Here is a 23,811-nt window from a genome sequence, read left to right as displayed (position 1 = left end):
TTATTTGTATATGTGAAGTTTTTTACTTGGCTCAAATATGCCCTTCCATCTCAAATTGTCTGAAAGGAAAAGAAAGCCATAAACATCAGGGATATTTCAGTGACATATTAAATGATGCTGGGGGTGGGGGTTTTATTTATTCCCTAATTTCTTAGAGTCACCTTGAACGTCATTTGCTCAGCACTGTAAAACTTTGAACCTCGGCTGAGCTCCAAGAGTAATGCTGTGCCGGGGTGAATTTTCCTTGGAGAGTGCCGACTCTATCAACCAACAAGTTAGAAAGCTGACGAAAACAAAGATGGAGTCAAGACCAACATGAATATTTCCCCTTGATTTGAGCTGCCATAGATTTTTAAAGCCCAATCAGGCTGTGCTTGCTTAAAGAAGGGTTGTTTTTTGCTCTCTCTGCGATCTGACATTAGGGGGAAAGATTTGAACATTAGGGAGTCTCTGTGAATCGCAAGTGTATTTCCGACCACCGGCATAAGGCACAATAGCATATAAAGTTTTGGCCTCATTTAAACCATGTTGTACTGTCACATCCCTGCGATAGTTCACCAAATGAGCAGGCAGCAGGTGTTTTCTCCTGTGGCACTGATGGGTGTGTTTGTACATTTTCTTTGCAGAACCTGATCAAAAACCTTCCTGAGCAGAAGGAGCTGAGCAATCTGGCCGAGCTAAAGAATGAATATGAGGAGCTTTGTGAATCAGAGCAGTTTGGAATTGTGGTGAGTACTGAGATTGTAGTGCTTTAAATCACTAGCACGGCTCCAGGACATTTTAGGGCTCCAGAATAAATGTTTACAAATGAGATAAAATATAAAAATACACTTATTTATTAAAATGTAATACATTTATTAAAATTAATTTTATTTTATTATTAATATTATTATGCTAAAGTCTGAAATTTGTATAAAATGTTATTTTTAAATTGGTTCTCAGAAAAAGTGTTTGCAGATGTGACAAACCATTAAAAATTGTCATTTTCTGTTTGTTTGTTTAAATAAGTACCATGTGAAAGTGTTTAGTTAAAGATGAACATTCACAATAGAGCTTTGATGTAATAAATGGTATTGCAGTTGTAAGGTGGAATCGATTCAGAGCAAGATCTGGGAATATAACGTGGGAACCATAATAAAGACAATGTTTATCTTGACTTTTTCTCCCCAAAAAGACAGAAATACTGTTACAGAGTGAAATTTATGTGGCACAAATACTGTTCTGGACCATTAGAGGAACAGCATGAAATTGGAACAGAAAATGATATTTAAAACACCATAATTTATGTAACAGAATTGAAAACCCAGCACCAAATACTTCATTTTATATTGAATCCATTACAAAAATAAACACATAATGGTTTGCAGAAATTTCTGAAACCACCTCTGAGTCATTGTCCTTTCAGTGCTATACAGCCAATGAACTGAACTGCATATTTAGTGCATGTCAGCATCTGTAGTACTGCACTGTAATCTACTGCAACTGTTCCACACACAAGCTGATTTTTTAATTCTAATAATTAATCAGTAGATGAATATGGATGACACCATGAGCTACCATCTGTTTGGAGCAATTCTGTAATTTAGCAGCTAAAAAAAGTCATTTGGTTCCTGAATGTTTCGTTATTGGTCAGTATTTTAATCTGGATACAGCTATTTCCACAGATACAGTGCAGGTGCAAGACCCGGTGCCCTGTTTGGAATCAGTCTGCGTGTTTTATTGAAGAAATAACATCAGAGGCCAAACAAAAGAGTTACACAAAACTTGTTCGCTACCATTGTAATCAACAGCCAAAAACTGGGCTTGGCACTAGCACCAATAATTTGGTGAAAAAGAGGGAATCTCACACTGAAAATCATTTCTATTGCATATCGATTTTATCCTTCTCATTTTCTTAGTCTTTTCTTCCCCTCTTCCTCTTTCAGTCTCTCTCCTTTGGCTCTGGTTTGCTATTTCTCCTCTACTTTTCGTCACACTCCAGAGCATAACCCTTCACACATCTCTGTTCCACTTCTGCCTGTTTCTCTCCTCCACTCTCTATCTGTCTCTGATACTAAAATCACCCTCCTCTCCATTTCTGTTGTTGTTCACACTTCTGTGTGAAGGATTTTAAGCTGAAAAGCAGAATGGGGGGCAGTGGGAAATTAGGCACAGAAAGAGAGAGAGAAGAAGAGCGAGAGCGTTCTGGAGAAAGAAGACTGCCTTCAGGCTCCATGCAGGATCAGCGCTATTCAATATATAAAGAGACTCAGTAATGTATAATTAAAAGGCCAAGAATATAAAGGGCATTTTTTATGACAAGTCAAATCTGGTAGCCTGGTTGTGACTGACAGAAGCTAGGATTTTGATGAATAATAAAGAGTGAGGCAGAGCTTTATTTTACTACAGAGCATGATTAGGTCCCGAGTTCTTAAACTGGAAGGGCTTTTAGACTTACTTCCTATATTGACCAAATCCCATTAATGTTGGCCTTTGTCTTGACTTTGTCTCAAATATTTAAGCTTCTCTCTACATCAGTTAGTTCTGCACAGCGCACAAATCTACATTTGATGTGACTCGCTCCTGGATTAAAGGAATAGTTCACCCAACAGTGTAAAATCTGTTATCATTTAATCACCCTTGTGTCCTTCCGATCCCCTGTGGTTTACTTTAATACATGGGACAGAAAATGAGATGTTAGAGAAGATGTTTTTATTTAATTGTGGCCAATTAAATTAAGCTTTTACCTCATTTGCTTGTTGGTTCCAGTGTATGCTATACATATTTAGATATATATTTAGATGTATTTGCGCCTTTATTTAATTCATTAATTAATTTATTTATTTAATTAAATCTATTTAGATTGTAATCCTGTTTTAAAATGTTTGTGTGAAGATTAGTTTATGTATTTATATATTTATATCTAATTGTAAAGTTAAAAAAAAAAAGTTTATATATTTTGTTTGTTTGTTTTTATATATGGATTTCTTTCCTTGATTTATTTCCTTGATTTATTTGCTCTTTTGCAAAGCAACCTTGTGTTTAAGAAAGGTTTTTTGTTGCTTTTTAAAGAATTTATTTTTTTTTTTTAATTTGGATTTGGTTTTATTATGGTTTTATTTAGTGGGTGTTGCTTAAATTTTGTGTTTTTGTTGTCATGGCAACTGGTGACCATTTGGTTTTCTGTGAGTTGTGAGCAAGAGTAATAAAACTAATAAATCAACATTTTGGGGTACAGCAGATGCACTCTTTCATTGTATCAAGAAGAGCATTCCACATAATTCCACATAACATTTTTTTTTTTTTTTTTTTTTTTTTTTTTCAGATGGGTTTGGAATAACATTAGAGGGAACAAATGAAGGCAAAAATTTCAGTTTCCTTTAAGCACTCATTTTTTTCTTTTTCTTTTACATGAGAACTCTGCTTTACAGTTGCAGTCAGATGTAGTCCTGTCATGCACGGATATATCTAGGCTGATGCATATGCATTCATTCACTGGTATTATGGTGATTCTGACAAACCTGCCTTTGACAGCAGATTCACACAGGAATCAATTCAGCACAGGGTAACAGAACAACCCTTTCGCTCTCTCTCTCCGTGTTGTGTCTTTCACTACCTGTGTCTTTGGAGGGTGTAATGAAGCACGTTGTGACAGTCTCCTCCTGTGACTGAGCTCAAGGCGGGTAATATACAGGCAGGCTGTGGAAGCACCTCATCAACACCACCTCGCACTGCTCCTTGGGGAAATAAGTCACTCTCAGCTTGTCTCCCTCCTGAGCTGTCACCAACTCACCCTCTTTTATTGTGATTTCCTCTTATACAGAGAAATCAAATCTGGATGTGCAGGGAGGAGGTGGGGCTGGGGTGGTGAACGGGGGCGTGGGGCAGACTCAGGGTTTTTTGATCGCCAACCTGCTCATAAAGATAAATAAATGTGTGAGTTGTTGGTAATTGTTGATTGAGTCTCTGTGGTGTGTGTGTGAGTATGGTTTTGTGGAAATCTGGAGCGAGAGTGTCTGAGGTCGCCCTCCTCAACAAGCAGCTCCTGTAGGATCCTTGTTGATGTTGTTTTTGTTTCCTCGCTCCTTCCTTTCCTCCTCCTCGCTGTCTTTTAATTGAAATGTCATCTTACTCCAGCGCCAAACCAGTTATATTTATGTTGTTATTACAGTTAAATGTAATTATAGGTGAACAGCAGAATCTGACATTTATTTGTTACAAGATTTGTAGCAACATTTCTGTTTTCAGTGTTAACACAATTGTACGGGTAACTTCTTATTTTATTTTTATTTTTTATCTGTACCATGCCTCAGACTTATTAAACCTTGTTTCTTGTTTTATTGTGAGCGATTCATCAGTGTGCAGTATTCTAAGTAAAAAAAAATAAAAAATAGTTTAGTAACCTCTAATAAAAATGCAGTATTTTGCTGCTTCTTTTTTGCTTTAGGCCAAGCTAAATAGCTATCAAATGAATACAATAACCGATTTCATTCTAAACTATTTCATATCCCAAAAGTAATATTTGTGTGTGTGTGTTGTGATAACTGAGGATGTTTTAAGTTAAAGTTGTTTTCTCTCCATTTCAGATGAGCTCAGTCAAGATGTTGCGTTCCAGACTGAATGGGATCCTCTTTAAGCTGACGTTTGAGGAGCAGGTAAACAACATCCGGCCCGACATCATGAATGTGACATTCGCATGCGAGGAGGTGAAGAAGAGTGAAGGTTTCAGCATGCTCCTGGAGCTGGTGCTGCTGGTCGGGAATTACATGAACTCTGGCTCCAGAAACGCTCAGACATTCGGCTTCAATGTCAGCTTCCTCTGCAAGGTATCAAACAGAATCCCTTCTCTTTGTTTCTAAAACTACACCTTATGTGCTTAAAATTAAATCACAAGTTCTATGTTGCATTCATAATAACATCCTGGAGAGCTTTGATTTCCTCATGGATCATCCTTCATGGGGTTTGAACATACGGACTTTTGGACACCAGACCAGAAAGCCTCTACTTTACTACTTGCAATTTAGCAGATACTTTTATCCAGAGCAACTCGGAGTACTCATATTACAGACATGGTAACCCTGGGATAACATAACGGTGATGGATTGTGGATCATCCCTTGTGGGACTGGAACCTGCAACCTTCCTGATACAAGCCCAGAACTACTGAGAAAGGCACATGCGTACTTAACCCCAGGTTAAAAGCATCTGTTAAATGACAAGTAGTAAATTATAAACCTGTTTAAGCAGCAAATTTGCATGAAGCTGAAATTGTCAGGGAAGAAAAATCCTGTTAGGTGTAATAGCCATCTTGGGTTTGGTGATTGGTGACAGTTATAGACAAATTTGACAGTTCCATCCCCCGAAAGACAGTATTCTTCATAATATGATCTATTCTAATATGGCAAGTGTGTGTTTCTGTGTTTATTTATAGTGCTGGCAGGTAGGCCTCCCTACTGAGATCATTGTAACTGTTACCAGAATGTGTATGAAAGCTGTAACTGCTGTTGTTGTGTATGTAAGATGGACATCTGGCTGTGTGTTTTACAAGCTGATTTGGATGGTGAAGCCATTTGGTCCCGCTATGAAAGACAGCCACCCCCCTGCCGGTGTTCTCAGGCAGCCAGAACTACACCGTCACTCTTAGTTACATCTCTTTGCTGGCCTTGTCATCTATTCGGAGGCGTACCAGATGCTGCTGGGACACAGGTGTCCCAACCACAGGGGTTTAAGCTGGAACCAGTTGTGACGCATCTGAATGGTTGTTCTGACTTTTTTCTATTTACTTTCCAAAGGCCACTAAATTACTGTTAAACACAAGAATGTAATTTTTTAAGAACGCTGTGGCAATTTCATTTAAGAGTTTTACAGTGTGATCTTTAATCAACGTTCGTTTTTACACCACTCTCTAAAATGCCTCAGTACCAGCACACTCTTGCGCTCTTAAAAATCTGAGCCCTTGATGAACATCTCACTTTCTCTTAAAGTGTGCTTGCATCCAAATTGCCACTTGATTAAAAATGTGGATGAAGTTTACGTTGTCAAAAACTGCATGAGGAAGTCCTTCACCTCTTTCTGTCAGCTCCTCTGTTATGTTTTTGCTCATCACGGCACTTAAAGGAATAGTTCACCCAAAAATGAAAATTCTGTCATCATTTACTCACCAAAAAAGAAGATATTTCGAAGATTGCTGGTAATCAAACAGTTTGTGGTTCCCATTGACTTCCTTAGTAGGAAAAGAAATACTATGGAAGTCAATGGGAACCACCAACTGTTTGATTACCAGCAATCTTCAAAATATCTTCTTGTATGTTCAACATAAGAAAGCGACTCATACAGGTTTGGAATGACATGAGGATGAGTAAATGATGACAGAATTTTCATTTTTGGGTGAACTTTCCCTTTAAGTAGTCCCAGCGTGTGTTTGGTCCTTGGTTGGCATTTGAGTGGGCTTAATGCCATACCAGCTGGAGTTTGCTCATGGAGATGTTTAAGTATGGGGGGTTTGGAGGTGACATGAGCATTAGGTGGTTGAGTTTCTCTCTATTTTTTCATGTTTGAGTTGGATGGTGTTATGGCCCAGAGGGAGGACACCCCTGACGGGTGACCCTGCCCCGAGCATAGGCAGTTGAGTGGGAGAGGATCCAATGGCCATCAGAGCTTGACGCTTGGCGGTATTTTCTCTGACCTTGGGTGTAAAGCATGTCCTTGGGTCTTTCAGTAGTGGACTAAAACACTGAGCTCAGTGTTGTCAGGTGCCAGCAGGGTAGACATCTATATAGCTCTTATCAGCTGTGCTCTGACTCCACGTTGTGCACCATAAAGCAGTTTTTAAACAAGTTAAACATAATGACAGTATCTTTACACACTGGCTTTCATAGATATGTTGGGTCGTTCCTTCTTTCCTGAGGTATCGCTTTCTTTCTTTCTTTCTTTCTTTCTTTCTTTCTTTCTTTCTTTCTTTCTTTCTTTCTTTCTTTCTTTCTTTCTTTCTTTCAGTATTATTTCATTCCTTTCTTCTCTACTTCTTTTTTTTTCCTTTTCTTTTTCTTCCTTCCTCCCTTCCTTCCTAACTCATGGTTCAGTAATATATTTGATTCCTTACCTCTTTCTTTATTTTCCTTCCTGCTTTCATTCTGTGATTTTTTTTTTTTTTTTTTTGTATTTTGACCTTTCTTTTGCTATTTATTTCAGTATGCACAGTCCAATTATGCAGTGCATTCTTTCCTTCCTTCCTTCATTTCTTCCTTTTTATCCGTTCGTTAGTCTTTTCTTTCTCTTGTTTCTTTCTCTTCATTTATTATTTGAGGACTATAATGGTTCAGGATTGCATTCCTTCTTTCCTTTTTCATTTATTTCTTTCTTTCCTTTCATCTCTTCTTTCTCTCACCCATCCATTTCTTTTGTTATTTCTTTATTCGAGCTATCAGTGATTCAGTATTATTTCATTCATATCAGTCAGGCTCACATTTACGGAACATTAGTGAAGTGCCTGCAGTGCAGACAGCTTTTCGCTTCAGCACTGATTGGGCAGTTATTGATGGACAAAGGGAAATGCCCACATTCTCAATCAGTTCAGTCAAGTAAATGGCCCCCTACGTGGCAGACCTCAGCCTGCTAACGAGCTCATCAGGGAGGGCCAGTCATGGGCTGACCCGTGATCCGTGACTCTCACAGTCACACTTTGTACCAGCTGTAGATCTCATTTGCATATTCCTGAAGCTTTTTACAGGTTAACATGGCTGTTAGCTCAGAACTGGCTTGAAAAAGCACTGCTGTGTTTAAGTCCTTCTGCTTTTCTTTAAACATCTGGTGTTATAAAAAAAACAGCCAATCATAGTCACTGCCACCAGTGAACTAAACAGTTTGTGCTGTGTTTTTGGGCCGAGAAGCTTATTTTTGTCACTGCTTATTAGACAAACACAGCTCTGTCAATTTTCAGGCAGTGGTAAACAGAGTCAACTGATTCCTGCAGTTCTAATCACAGAAATCACTCCACTCAGACATAATGTATTCAGTGCCAGAGTCCTTTTCTGGTACAGTTTATTTTGAAAATATATCTTATTTTTCATCATATTTTGTAATTATCTCTTTTTTGATATATTTTATCAATTTAAACTTGAACAGAGCCTGCTCCATGTTTGACTTTTTATTATATTGGAGTCAAATGTTATTATATATTTTGTGATAATGTATCTTTGACCATCATCTCTCAGAGACACACAAGGCACCTTGGTTCTTTTAAGCTTCCGTTAACTTTAATCTTGCAGAAGTATGTGTGAGTGTAGAAAGTAACCTTCTGTTGTGGATTCTTGACTCCCTGTCATATACTTTTCAAAAAAGTAACTTCTGTAGTGAGCATTTGACATATTTCAGGAAAGGTAGACTCAGAGGAATGCACACAAAGATTATGGCAACTTCAAATGAAATCAACCATGTGGGAAAAGGCTTACTCCACAGCAAAGCCCCTTTCAAAGCTACATGCATGAAAAGGTATTAAATTACAGATAATATTCATTAAATCTGGATTTGCTCTCTGTTTTTTGGGGTTGTTTAAGCATGATACTTTCTAGTAGAGATGTCAGAATAGTTTATAAAGAGTGAACCTTTATTTTGCCTTTTTTTTTTTACTGTGTTTTATAGTATTTTCACTTTGTTAAGCAGATCAGATGTGTTCAGTTGGCACCGCTTTGAAATTTCAGTTCGGTATGTTGGCAACTTGTAGATTGAAGAGAAGAAAGTGTAATATACTAGGCTCCCTCATATAAGTCCACGGTGTCTCTTCATCATTTCTCAGCTTGTTAGAGATTCTCCCAGCGCCGGTTGTCTTTCTCACAGATCTGGCATGGATGGTGAGCTCACGGACAAATGAACTCCCTGAGCTACCTCACTCCCCACCCCAAAACTGCCAGAGGTGTAGCCTGGGGCTCTCTGATTTTCACTTGTCATTCTTACTAAGCAAACTTGCCTCATGGCAGGCTCTGAGCTTTTAGATTAGTCTATTGGCTACTGTTCCAATCCAGGCTGTCTGCCATTGGTAGGAAAAATACGCCAGTTGCCAGCAGCATCTCGATATCTCTTTCTTCTGCCATGCCCCTCAGCTGCTGTGTGCTGAAGTGTGACTTTCCCATAGTTTTCTTGACTAAAAAACAAAACAAAAAAAAAACACACAAATTACTGCTGTGAAGATCTATGCACAATCAATGCCAGTAAACTGGAGGTCCTTTGGCAAAATGTGTAATTGAGCAATCAGAGATGACAGTCCTTTAGGTGGTCTGAGATTTCTTGGTCCCTGTTGCCTCTCATGTCTGTTATTAGCTAATTGTTCTTGAGGATTTATATCTTTCGAATGTCTCGATGGAGGTTGATTGTTATTCTGTGGAGTTCCTCAACATGCTTCAACGAATATTGAAATGGGTGGATTGGGTACGTTCAAGTATACTAAGTAGACAGGTCATCTTTTTCTATTTCTCTATCACTTTCCGTCTTTATATCTTTGTTAAGAATACGGTTTTAAATGACTGAGCACCTTCAGACACACTGATATTGTACCTCTATGGTAAAAGAACGAATTTCACACATTAACATTGACAGTATCCTCATAAAGAGATTCTTCTGAATCATTGGCTGAATACAAATTGTAGTATTGGTACAGAAAAGCCCCTTTGCATTATCACAGTGAGGGAACAATTCAATTAGGAATGTAATAGCTTTAACACAGTGGATATTTCGAAGGCTATGACTCACTAAGCTTATCCTGACAACAGTGCTTGTAAATGCACGCCTAGGCTTTCTTATTGGCAACCTAAGTCCAGACTCATGACAGAAATGGTTGGCCAAGAGGTAACACAACAAACCTCTCTGACAGCATGTGATGTGGGGCACCTGATGCCTGTTGTGCCTCGTTGCTTCTGCCATAATCCAGCATCACTGTGATGAGGGGCACCTGATGCTATTCAGAGCCAGGCTGCCACAATATAGTGGCTGGGTGTATGTTATAGTTTTGAGCCAGGCCTCCGCAATAGTGCAGTGACTGCCTGGATATATATATATATATATATATATATATATATATATATGGTACACAGTTAATAATTTGGTATATATATATACACAGATATATATCTATATGTATATATACTTTTATTCCAAATAGAAGCCTCTCTAAGGTTTCTTACTTTTGCTCACTATGTCTTTTCCCCTGCCACTTTAATGAAAGAACCCCACTGGAAGTCACTCCTTTTTGGAGTAATGCTTTTTTTGTGAGTGCTCTGGTTTATGTGTGTATGTTATGTGTGTAAGAGTGTTCACAGAGACATAGAAGAAAAAGAGGAAAAAGAGAAAAGGGTGAAAGAATGGAAGTGCCTTGACTGGAAAATTAGTGGAACATCATAACTTAAAGTAAATTAGATTATTCAATTTCAAACAAGATTACCAGAGAAGCTGACATAACTGATGTGGTACGTGCCAAAGAATGTCTGCTTCACTAATTTGATAGAAATCTGTCTCTTTTTCTCTCTCCCTCTCTCTCAGTGGGACTCCTTACTGTTTTGTTCACTGTTTGCAGAATTGTTGGCTGCATATCTGCCCTCCCTACTGTTTTGTTTGTTTTTTTTATGTAGGTTTGTTTTCACTGTGCTAATCAGCTCACAGTTTTGTCAGATAAAATTAATGACTGGTTAATCACCTTAAACCTTTGTAAAGGGTCAATGCTTCTTCCATTTTTGCCCTCTATTTATCTCTTATTCACCCTCTCTCCCTTAAAGGATATAAATAAAGACAGATTTGCTTATTTTAAAACCTAAGCATTTGAAAATATATTCTAAAGGGCTGTTCACAGCAAGGATGCAAATTATAAAATAACTGTAATTATAACGTTTTAATATTAATTCTACTTATATGGGAATAGGGAATTCCACAACACAGTCAAGTAAAGACAGAAAGAAACGATTTTGTTGAAATCTTTTTCAGAATTTTTTATTTTTTCTTCTCTCCAGCTGATGAAAAACAGCCAATCAGAATCCATCTGACTTAGAGCTTATGCATTTAAAGCGACAGACAAAATAACTGCAGCACATGCTTTTAATAAATGCAACAGCATGGAATAGCATAAAAGACAGATTTGGAACACACTACATAGGTACAGTGCATTTAAATACTTTAGTACTCATAATAAACATTTCTTTACCCCTACCCCCAAACACACACTTAGAAAGCCAAATGTATTCTGCAATTGATTTTTGTCCAAAAAAGTATCTTTTGTAGGCAGTATAATTAAGTTGCCTACCTTCTGGTTCACTTTGCATCAGAAGTGTGCCTGTGATTGTGTCTTAATATACTGCTTCTGTAGGCAGCTCACTATATTTTGGCACAGAGCATTTGTTTGTCACTTTTCTTGAGCTGAATCATACAAACCTTAGACCTCAGACGTCTGCTCTTTCACGGCATTGAGAATGTACCCAGATATTTTGTCTCTTTCTCTCTGCATAGTGCTGATCTTACTTGGCAGATGAAAACAAACATGCACAGTAGCGGCTTTCTGTAATGACAGTTTGGGGCATAATAATAAACAAATTAAAATTTGAAATGCATGAAATTAAATTGTGATTACCCAATGTGAGCAGATGATTGATCCCCATCTAATGAAAGTGTGAGCGTGCTGCATCCTCACACGTGTGAAAGGGATGTGGTGAAGCTTGGCTGTGGGGTGTGTGAGGGGGAACGGACACAGTGTGGAGGGCCGTGCTAATTAGCTCTCTCAGCATGCGTCTCCAGCAGCAGTGCAGTCACAGTGGGGAATGATTACGGAACAAGTTGCCGGTGCACTGACGTGGAGACACCAGCAGACGCTCACACTTGCCCTCCCTCTCTATTCTCGTTCCAACCCACCCGTCCCTTGGTGATTCTTCACATGAGATTGTTTTAACATGCCCCTGTCATTCATTTCCGTGTGTTTCTTTTGTGTGGTACTTGTCACATGGTTTCAAATAGTGAGTGGCAGCGGTTAAAACTGGCAGACTGTTAAAGAAGTTACTCCTGCCAACCTTGTTATAATCCACAGGAGGTAGAAAAGCCATTGTCCGTTGCAACAAGTGCTACTGAGGTGTCTTTATTCTCAGATTATGAAGACGAGAAGTCCAGCTGAAGCTAATAAATATCTGAATCTTTAAACATGTTATCCACAGAAAGATTGAGCATCAATTGAACATGCCATTCACAGAAACCCTTGTGGTTGGATTGCTGGTAATTTTCAGGACATTATTCGGGCTCCCAGGAAATGAACCTTGCAATTACATGTCCATTGAAAATGAGACCAATATAATGTTCCTCGCATGTCCATGTCAATTATTTCAGTCTTGGGTTTTGCAGCAGTCATTACATATTCGCCCTCATTTGGTATTCCCTTCACTGGCCATTAGGCTGATGTGATTAGCACTGCAATAATAACTGGCACTTAAATCTTTCAACATCACTGGAGGTCTGTCATATTGCACAGTTTTAAGGTGCAAAACAGCAATGTACATTGGAACAGTGAGCACCAAAGAGTTCAGTAATATGATTTAATGGCATGAGATATAAATAACTAATGCAATTCAAAAATCAATTCCTTTGCAGAGCCTGAAAATGTATTTCATTTGTTTCCCCCAGATACATACGTGGCATCTATCTGAAAGTTGCATTTGTCTTGATATAGTAAAAATGACCTATTCTGAAGTTTAGAAGCTCCTTTTATTTTAAGAGTTCCAGTTTCAGGCATGAAAAATGTAGTCTAATAACTTTCTTAACATACAGTACTGTAACATAAAACATTTTAAATGTGTTAAAAATGTTCTGGCAATGCTAAAAGAAGGAAACAGCTCTGCACAGATGGTTTTTAATTGAGTGTAAATTGCAAATAAATATTTTGTTTTCTGATTTCAGTTGACTGAAATAGAATCAAGAATAAAAGCTGACTACTAAAATGACAAAACAACAAAATTACTAAAACTTTAAAAAATAAAATGAAAACCGAAAATATAAAAATAAACTGTTTCAAAACATTAATGAAAAACTATAATAATATGACTGGATCAGGCTTATCAGTTTCAATCTAATGGTGGCATCCTGAAGATGGCATCATTATGGTGTAAGGTACATCTTCAAATAGAAATCAAGTAAAACTAGCACAAAGTTAGTTAACGTAGGAAGTTTTAAGGATGTTATTTATTTATTTATTTATTTATTTTTTTTGTTTTTTTGAGGTTTTTTAAGATATTGAATGTCATAGACTGTGCGAGGCTTGTTTTCTCTGATAGCTGTGGAAATCAGAGGAGGCAGGCATGCAGTACGCATGCTGAGGTCGTCAGCGTCGGATGGCAAAGCCTTTAAAGTGTATTATCTCTCTGCCTGCTCTGTCGCTGTTCTGCGCGTTAGCAGCTCAGTGCTGGCTGATTGGTAAACACCCCGTGGCTGAGCGGGTGCAAAACTTAATTCTGTTTAAATAAAGAAAACAACATTAGGATTGGGATGCAGTGTCGGCATTGCAAGAGTAACTGGTCCTGTTTTGATATCTGCACTGGAGTATTCACAATTACTTCCACCTTAACTATCGCTTGTTTTAATTCACACACAGGAAGGCATCGGTAGATCAAACTGGAGATACGTAATTTGCAAAGGTGCAAGTTCAGCTCGTATTTATTTTGAATGTGCACACATGGCCAGTCAGAGGAGTGTTACTACTGCACACAAAACAACAGCTTCCAAAGAAACAGCAGCCAAAGCCGCGTTCCTCACCAACGGCGTGTGAGCGCCGCATGAGTTCGGTCTTGGTTAAAGTTAAAAGAAAGACCTCCGTGTTTGTTTGCTTAGATTTCTTGTTGTTTTCCCGTGCTCTGTTTTTTTGTTCCAATCCTTGTAAACCAATATTGATTTTAGACAGCCAGCTGCGTAGAAGAAAGGGTCATTCCAGAAGAAAATAAACCAGTATTTAGGATCTGGTTTTGTTATGTTTCTTTTTTTTTTTTCATTTGTTTTCCTTGCTTCATGTTTAGCAGCGAGACTCTGTGAGGTGCTGCGTGTGTTGTATTATATTGGAGATTGCAGCTGAGGCATGTGTCTATGTCTGTTCTCATTTATTGCCAATCTCTCAGGGAGAAATTGGAAGCGATTTATCTAATGGATGCTGGAACACAGTGGCATTTTCAAATGAAAACACTCCACAGGAAATTCCGATAATAATTCACGGATTATTTGCTGGACTTTTTGCTGGGATTCCTCTAGTGTGGCCGATGTGGAAAAGTGTGCAGTCGTGCTCTCTGGTAAATAGATAAATACCACTAAACGGGCTGTAAAGCAAGGGGCTAAATTATGCTTTCCTAATGGATTAATCAATTGTGACTCCTCCAGTCTGAGCTCACAGCAATTCATCCTACCTGGAAACAATTGCTTTATAATCTCAGCTTTCTCACTTTGAAAAGGATACAAAGGCCTTGAAGGGCTAAAAGCTTTATAGATCTCTGAGACCTCTTTGAATAGGTAATTATACGTCACGATGTGCTTAGATTAATATATGTCCTTTGTTTGCATATCAAAATGATAAATGAATCCTTCGGTGTGCATATCATTTAACTAATCCCAGATCATTAGGGAAGACAGGCCACGTACGCACGATGGGCCGTAATGGAATGCAGCGGGGGAGAGAGACTCCTGTCAGCTGTTTGGGCAGAGGAGGCTTATCTCATCTCTGCCTGTTATTAAATGAAACATCAGCATCCACTCATGACCCAGCAGCTGGCTGGCTAGGGTTTCTCAGCCTGATGGTCAGGTATGTAGGTGTTAGTCAAGGTTTATTGCGCCAAAAACAGTTTAGATTTACATTACTGTTTTTCACCTTCACTTTTATGAACAACACCATAAGCACTTTGTCAGTCTGGCAAGCTCTTAGATGATTGGTGGGATTATGAAATAGAATAAGAAACTGAATAGTTTATATACACTTCCAGTCAAAAGGTTTTGAACAGTAAAGATTTTTAATGATTTTTTTTTTTTTTAGAAAAGTCTCTTCTGCTCACCAAGCCTGTGTTTATTTGATCCAAAGTACAGCAAAAACAGTAAAACATGTTAAATATTTGTACTATCTAAAATACTGTTTTTTATTTGGATATATTTTAAAATGTATTTTATTCCTGTGATGTCAAAGCTTAATTGCTGTGAAGAACCTTTTGAAGCACCTTTATTTTTAAGAGTGTTTTTTATATATATATATATATATATATATATATATATATATATATATATATATATATATATATATATATATATATATATATATATATATAAAAAAATGTGGTTGTTTTTCAAAATAAATAAAATACAGTGTGTATATATAATATATATATATATATATATATATATATATATATATATATATATATATATATATGATGTATATTTATTTTATTTTATTTTGAAAAACAACCACATTTTTTTGTGTAATTTAAACACTGTTCAAAAAGCTGTAAAATAACTAAATGCATAAGGAATGCATGTATATTTTGGCAGTTTGTAAATTAGTGATTTTTCCAGTTTCTCTAAATGGTCTGCATAGATGGGAATCTTTGCGTTGTGAAAAGTCATCTATTTCAAAAGAGGAAAGTCATTCCTGTTTTCCATCACGTCACCTTTAAATAATCACACATGTGATCAGTGTTAAAGTAATGCCTGATATTTGTTTTCTTGTGACTTTTATATTACATTTGGTCCGATGCTCCTGTCTCATTTAAGACAAACACACCCATTATGATTTATGAAGAGAGAAGAAGTAAAAGCCTGCATTCATTTATTAATTTACCTCATTGTACCTGCCACATTTTTCCAGCAGAAAACCAGTTCCTCACCTCTCTATCCGCTGAGACATTTTGGAAGAGAAAATCTATGGGAGACATTATGTGTAGCGGGGAAATGTGCCAGCTGTCGTAAGTTCGCCATCAGTTTGTGTAAAGGTTAATATCACATCTGCTGTGCAGTCCAGCTTGAGGATTCATTCTGCCTTCCCCGGCTCTGCTGTGGGACTCAGCAGCCATCTTCTGTGTGAAAGCAGCCTTCCTGGAGTCTAGGCTTGACAGCAAACAATCTGTTTGAGTCTGAGAGGGTGAAGAGGTCACCCAGCCCCAGTGCACTGCTTAATGTGGGCCTGCAGCCATGGCCCTCCAAATGGAGAATAGAGGGAGAGCAAGAGCAACACCACTCCATGTTTGGTTTATCATGTCTCTAGTTCTCAAGCAACAGATTTATGTCGCCAAGGGAACTTGCTTCTTGCTTTATAAAAACAACATGTGTCTTTTCCGTGGGAATCGGTTTTCTACCAGGTGTGTTTAAAATGTTTTAAGATAAAAAATAAATAAATAAAAAAATCTAAGCTGTGTTGTTCTAATCACAAATCAGTTTCTGTGGTGCAGTTTCATTTTATTTAACTAACTTAATGTAGGTTGTTTAACTCTGGTCCAGTTTATCTGATCCTTGATATGGATTGATGTTAAGATGAAATTCAGACATTTTATTGCGTACACTATAGCAGCCCGAAGCAAGAGTGTTAGCGGTGTGTATTGATCTAAATATTTCATTTCTTTCATGTCACCTTAATCTTGTACAAAGAACGGTTGTGGTTTGGGGGAGAAAACTCCTTTTCAAATTAAATGTGGTAAATAAGTAAACAGGGGGAAATATGCCTCTGTGCACTCTGCTCCAACCAATTTCAACTTTTTTGACACATCTATTTGTCAGATATCTGCACAAACAACTTTAAGGGCTGTTGACAATGCATAAATATATTGATGTGTTCCTGCTTATATATATCTATCTATCTGTCTATCTATCTATCTCTGTCTGTCTGTCTATCTATCTATCTAACTTTCAGTTTTGTTGGCTGTTGATAAATATACTGTCTGTGTCTGTCTGTCTGTCTATCTATCTATCTTTCTATCTATCTGCATGTCTGTCTGTCTGTCTTTCTATTGTTCTGTTATTTCATCGTTTCATCTTTCTACCTACCTATCTTTCTGTCGTTTTACCTATCAAAGTTGTGGTTTACTTAAATATTTAATCATTAAATATACTATATTACCTGCAATTTCATGACTCGTTTCTAAATCTTTTCTCTGCAGCTTCGTGACACCAAGTCGACAGACCAGAATACAACTCTTCTGCACTTTTTGGCCGAGAAATGTGAAGAAAAGTATCCTGAGATCCTGAAGTTTCCTGATGAACTTGACCATGTTGAATGTGCCAGCAAGGGTAAGAATATATATATATTTATTTATTTTTGTGTCAATCATGTGGCAGTATGTTTATATGAACATGTATTGAACATGATTTCTTAAGTGGAGTACAATATAATTGTTGTCAATGATTATTATGGTTTAATTGACTGATTACATTTGCATTTATGGTCTTAGCAGCATTGTGTAGCATATTTTGTGACTAAACCTCCAGTTATATCAGGACACTAATACAGTTGCAGTGCTTGACATAATGAAAATTAATGTGAGTCATATTTTTTTTTCTCCCTATAAAACTGGATACAAATAAGTGTTAGAACAAACGATTATCCTTGATGATAGTTGCAGGGTTTTTTTTTGTTTGTTTGTTTTTTTTTTTAAAGCAAAGTTCACAATGGCTGCTACAATAGCTACTTCAGTTAAATATAGAGTGTCCATACAGCACAGAAAGTTCTTGTTGATAGAAAATAAAGTGATTTTTATCAAGAATTCAATTTGTTCAACCTTTTCAGTCTGCTTGCTGTTAAGGCACAATGTAATATTATAGTAAAATGACTCAGTTTTCTGGCATGCTTGTGATGGTGTTATTAGTGTCAGTTTGGATGGTTTGGTGATAATGCTATGTTATTCAGTTTAGCTGCATGTTTGTTTCAGGCTAGATAAAGATGCGCTTTATTTTGATCCAGAAGTCTATCCTTTTATTTCTTCCCACCCATAAGCTGTTATCATGTTTATTCAAATAGAATTCCCTTTAAATATGTTAAGCCTGGTTAACTGAACAACCAGCTTTGGTTTGTGAAGACATTATCATCCCAATCTGCATATATCAGCGGCGTCCTTTAGAAATGTATGGGTCTCTGTCAGGTGTGACCTTGAGATATTTACCCTCATCTATACCTCACTCCGTCTATCTAAATCACGCTGTCTTATGGTGTTCGACAAATCCTTTATTGGTTTTCTCCTGTGGTCTTCTTTTAAGCCGTGAGCTTTGAGGCTTTTTATGGCTTGAATTAGATGAACTAATGTTACAGAGATCAACACAGGAGACTGGACGCAATTGGCCCCGCAGACTATAATTAGAGCTTTTGCAGAGAATGAAATAAAACCAGTTAATGGCCAAAGAGCCTTTCTTAATCCTTCTGCTATGTGTAAATCCAGCCGTTTCCAATGCTGTGAATAGACAAGTTTCATTAGAATGGTGCAAAGCAGTTCTGAGGGTTGATGAAGGAACTATAATGAAGCGCAAGGGGCCCATATGTTTCACAGTATGGCTGGCAGGAAAGGTTAAGAGTCCAAATGGGGAGGTAGCTTAGCAGGGATGGTGGCGGAGTCTCACACAGCCGTTCTGACATTGTGGAATGGATTCTTTTTATGGCTTGCAGTGATTAAGAGCTTTAGTGCTTCCCACTATGCTGAGGGAGATTTCTGCGAATTTAACTCTCATTCATTTCGAACAGATTTGGAAATGAAGACCCTCAGTGAATGCAATAATCTCCCGTATTATTGTCACATGAAATGTATGTCTCAGTTCATCTCCTTCAGGGGAAAAAAATACAGGCATGCATATGCCGGCAATGGCATAATTTCTCCTGTCAATAAGCTAATTTGTATTTAATTCCATTTGGAACTGTTTGGTTGAAGCCCTTGAGCTTTATTTACTTTGTTAGTTACCTAATTGCTTATTTAATCTAATAAAAGTAATTTAGTGCTTTGTTGTGAAGGATGCGGTCACTGTTGAATAGACCAGTTGTATCTTTGTCAAGGTAGATGGCTGAATGAACACACAAACCTAATTCTTTGAAGAGAGACATTTCAGAGAGAATCGGTTCTTTGTAAGTGGTCTTTATCTAATTTGGAATGACGGTTAAGCAGTTTGTGGCTCTGATTTAGTTCGTTAGTTTGAATGCCACTGTAAGCCGGTGTCAGCTCTGTGAGAATCTTACAGCAAGAAATGCCACCCTGCTATAGATGTGTTAACAATTATTATGAATTTTAAAGAACGCCACTGTTTTATTTATATATAACTCAATTTATTATGCATTTTAAAGTGTGAATTTTAAAGTGTAAATTCTAATTTTATTTATATATAACACAATGAGTTATATATTAAGCAATGTGTTAATTGATTCCTGTACACTGTAAATATTAACTTTTGACCGTTTCATCAAAGCTCATTATGCTTAATGGCAAACTGATGCTGAAAATTAAATACTGTGTAAAAATATATCTTATATAGAATTTTTAAATCATTTTTTAGGCCTTATCTGGCAGTCTTACATGTAATGCATTGCATACAGATGTCCCACCTGGTTAAGTGTTGAAGTAGTCATGAATGAATAATTCAGTTTTAGCTAATGATCTTTTCGAGACCTTTCTGTTCATGTCAGAGTGGCGAGAGAACATGAATCTTTTTATTTATTTATTTTTTATTTTTTTTTGTTTAACATAGTAGCACATCTTACCTTAACCCTGAGCCACGTTTAGACACCACCTCTCATGCTCTATAATTCCTACCACCTCTCTTTTCTTAAGTTCTTGTTTTTCTTTTTCACCCTCTTCTCTGCTGCTCAGAGCTAACCTTTGGGCTTTCCGTCTCTTTTTTTTTGTTTTTTTTTTTTTTTTTTAACTAAGTACTGTTTGCATTTTTGTCTCTTAAGAATAATACTTCCTCCACTTTATCCCTGTCTCCCCATCAAAGCGGCTTTTTTTAGGCATTTTTCAGGGTTGCACACCAGAACACAAGAGCACTGGAGCGCTACAAACCCTATCCTGTCCCAGTCTGCCTGTGCCCACAGGAGCACACGGCTCTACACGCTGCTGATCTCTGCTGTTTGAGCTTTGTGTAAAGCCCGGATACTCTGATTGTACACCAGGATCTTCTCATGGTCCTCTTAGTGTATGTAGTTCTGATAAGCTTCCCATCACATGTCCCATGTTCTTGTCTGATCTCTGTGCTCGGGTAGTGTACTTTGCCCCCACACGCATGAGGGAAGACCAAATCAGGTGATTTCTTCCTGTTGCATCAAGATCTGTTCCAAAAGGTTGTGCACACACATTCAGTAATCACATATCCATCTACAAATGTTGGAACTGGCACTTTTAATATACTTGATTGAAAAGAGCAATCAGTTCTGCCTGATTTACTTGAGAAAGTTATTGTCTCCATTCAGTTCTTCCTTGATTGGTGACTGCAGAATACCTTTCCTTCAGTCCCAAACCTTCAAATCTCCACAAAGATAGTGGAACAGAAAGAGTCCGGGAAAGGAAGTCTGGATGGATGGATGGATGGATGGATCTCTAGGTTGCATTTCTTTAAGTCTCAAATCTTCAAATCTCGAAAACATAGATAGACACACACACACACACACTATGACACATTAGATAGATAGATTAATTTGTATTAATACCTAGCTGTAAATTATACACCTATGATGACAGCTGGAAATTTATGGCAATGCAAAACATTACTGATTGGTTTATAATTTTTTAGTGCATTCTAAATGACAAATTCTGATGATGAATGTCTCAGGTCATTATTGCCATTTCAACAAAACCTAATTATGTTTGCCAGCTTTGTAAAATTACCTTGGTGACAAGTTTAAATCAGTGCAATTTGTAGCAGTAATGTTCAGTATATCAGAGAAAAACAAACATTTACCAGATGCATGATGTAATTGTTATTTATATCAGAGAAATCCAAATCACAAATTTTCATGTACTACATTCCTAAAAAAAAAAAAAAAAACGTCTTAGCTTCATGTTAAATAATAACAATTCTGCAACGACTTTCATACCTTTTATGGACCTTGACACTGCTATTTGGCAGTCTATGGGATAACTCAAGCCTCCAGGTTTTCATCCAAAATAGCTTAAATTGTGTTCCAAAGACTTGAGTTTTTTTACAGGTTAGCTTAAATTATGTTCCAAAGAAGAATGGAGCTTTTACGGGAATGGAACAACATGGGGGTAAGTGATAAATGGCAAAATTTTCATTTTGGGGTGGAGGTTTTTTAGTGTTTGGCGCTGTGATGAACATCATAGAAAAATACACAAATCGGAATGGTTGTTTAAATAATTTAAATGCGTTTTAGAAACAGAAAGTAGTGCAGCTGCTTTGTTTACAGGGCTTCCGGGGTAACGGCTGAATTTCTGCAGTTTAGCGGCATCTGCAGTCAGAGAGTGAAAGTGTGCTTTCTTCCAGAGCGTCTCTCACGTCTCTTCTGCCAAGAGCTTCTCATCCGCGCTTGTTTACATCAGAGTGCGCACGCGTCTTTCACGCAGCATACAGGGGTGTTGTGCATTTTGATCAGTTGATGGGAAAAAAAATCTTAAAATGCATTCAAAATTTGGAATAATTTTTAATATATAATTATTCACAGTATTTAGAATTGCCCACGATAACAATATTGTGCATATTCATTACCGTGGTATATCGAATTACAGAATACCGCACATGTCTAACAGCAACACAGCACTGGCCAAATAGAGCATGTAACAGTTCTGTCAACTGGCTGTGGGCCAGCGGAGCATCCTTATTGTTGAGCTCTTTTGATCTGACCTCAGCTTTGATCACATTATACAATACTTCAGCTCTTGCCCTAAGTTAACTGCTCTGTATTCTATCATTGTTATGCTAATTCAAAATACTGTCTTGACAAATTTAAATTGAAACTGCAATTGTTTGCTAATCAATCTTGATTGCATCATCCCATGTATCTTTTAAGCTGAGTAACAATTTGGCATTTGCTTGAATCTGTAAATGTGATTCAGAAGGATGTTTGTCTTACATGCTTTCACTATCTCCGTCTGGTATTATTTATTATTTATATCTTGTGCAGTTTCTTACTGTATGCAATCTATTTATTGCTCAAGGGGTGTTGTAGAATGCAATTTTGATGTCAATTTGGATTTGACCTGACATTATTCTCAAAGATAATCATGATGACAATTCTTCATTTGTCCTGGCAGTACAGATCCGTGTAAGGGGTTTTGTTTATAATTTGTTAAATATTTTATGCACCTCAGCAACATAATCTTGGTTTTTCGTTTAAAAAAAAAAATCTGTTTGGATAGGAGATATGTGCTAGCAATCCCATGTCAACTCACCACTGCTTCCTGACACACATGATTGCATCCCTTAATACCTCTGTGCCAGCTGGCCTATAAAAAATATGTTGCCCAGGTAAAGGTCAGAAGCGGTCATGGCCTGCCTCCCCAGGCCGAGCTTCCCTCTGGGCAGAGGAGCTTTCGACTTTCCTGTCTCATCCATTACCATCCACCTCCATCAAGGGCGTTGTTAATTAGAATGTGTTTTGATCATCCTGGGATGATAGGGAGAAATGTGCTGAGTCTCAAGGAAGGGCTGGGACATGGGGAGCGACCATGAAATCAGAGTGGCATTGTACTTTCCCCTTTACTTATTCATGAAGTTCATCCCTCTTGGGCTGCTCCGTTACACCCGCTGCCCACAAAAAAAAATCAGTGGATGGATGCGGGTAGCAGTTTTACCTGTTATATTACATCACAAAAGTGCTAGGCAATCATCAATAATATGTGTGTGTGTGTGTGTGTGTGTGTGTGTGTAATTTGTATATTTATTATGTGTATATATTAAGACACACACATACAGTATATACATTTTAAAATATTTACATGTATTTACATGTATTCATATAATTTATATTATAAATAAATATATTTAATATATAAACATAACATTTTTCTTAAATATATACATGCATGTGTACGTATTTATATACACAATAAATATACACAGGTGGAATCAGTTGGCAGAGCCTGCAGTATGGAAGTGCATGGCTCCCCCTTCATATGCATTCCTTGCCTTATAACAGAAGTGTTACCTTAACATTAATCATGTCCTGCATATGGAAAATGAATCAGTGTAATTGTTCAGGTGCTGCCCCTTTTTCGTTCTATTTGTCTTGTCCGTAATGTAAATGGCTGTGTCTTGTTTAGTAACATTGTGTGGTTGTAATTCATGGGAGACTAAGCTAGGACAAGAGAGGAAATTGTAAGAGCAGAGAGGGTGTTCTGGTGTTGAGCTGCCACATGAATCAGTTGCTGTTCTGTATTGGTTGTTCTTCTTTCTAGAGTTAACTGGAGCACAGCGGTCATAAAGCATGCGTTTTGATGATTGTGGTCAAGACCTTGTTTTGTGAAGTGCAAGCTGTATGTCAACAGAAAATTCAGTATGCAAGAGTAACGCTCTTTCAAAAGTCTGCCTCGGCTCGTGAAGCTGTTCCTATCTCTTTAGTTTGATCGCTTGTGCTGTCGCTTGTCTTCAGCACAGCTGCGCAACAGAAAATGTTAGGGCAGAAAAAAAAAATGCTGTGTTGATTTTTGCCATTCATTTTAGTCTTTCATTCTTCAGAAGGGAGTCTGTAAAGCTTCTTACCAGTGACTCTCACCAAGTGCTCTCTGACACACTACTTCAGCTCTGAACAATGGGGGAATTCACTCAGTTTACAATAATTTTGCAAAGAAGTTTAACCTTTTTTGTGAAATGTATTATTATTTTTTATTTAATAATAGTAAAAATAATAAATCGGAATTAAAAATAG

The 23,811-nt window shown here is 37.4% G+C and overlaps 1 protein-coding gene across 1 annotated transcript in view; it reads left to right on the top strand.

Annotated features, from left to right (window-relative positions):
* Positions 1-23,811, top strand: part of diaph2 (diaphanous-related formin 2) — a 379,799-nt gene that overhangs the window by 234,891 nt on the left and 121,097 nt on the right. Inside the window, exons 22-24 of the mRNA XM_042770138.1 lie at positions 627-728; positions 4,566-4,805; positions 17,117-17,246. Of these exons, the coding sequence (XP_042626072.1) occupies positions 627-728; positions 4,566-4,805; positions 17,117-17,246 (472 nt within the window). The remainder of the gene's footprint in view (positions 1-626; positions 729-4,565; positions 4,806-17,116; positions 17,247-23,811) is intronic.

Source organism: Cyprinus carpio, chromosome A14, assembly GCF_018340385.1.
Source record: "Cyprinus carpio isolate SPL01 chromosome A14, ASM1834038v1, whole genome shotgun sequence".
NCBI lineage: Eukaryota > Metazoa > Chordata > Actinopteri > Cypriniformes > Cyprinidae > Cyprinus > Cyprinus carpio.
This window is presented reverse-complemented; position numbering and strand designations above follow the sequence as displayed.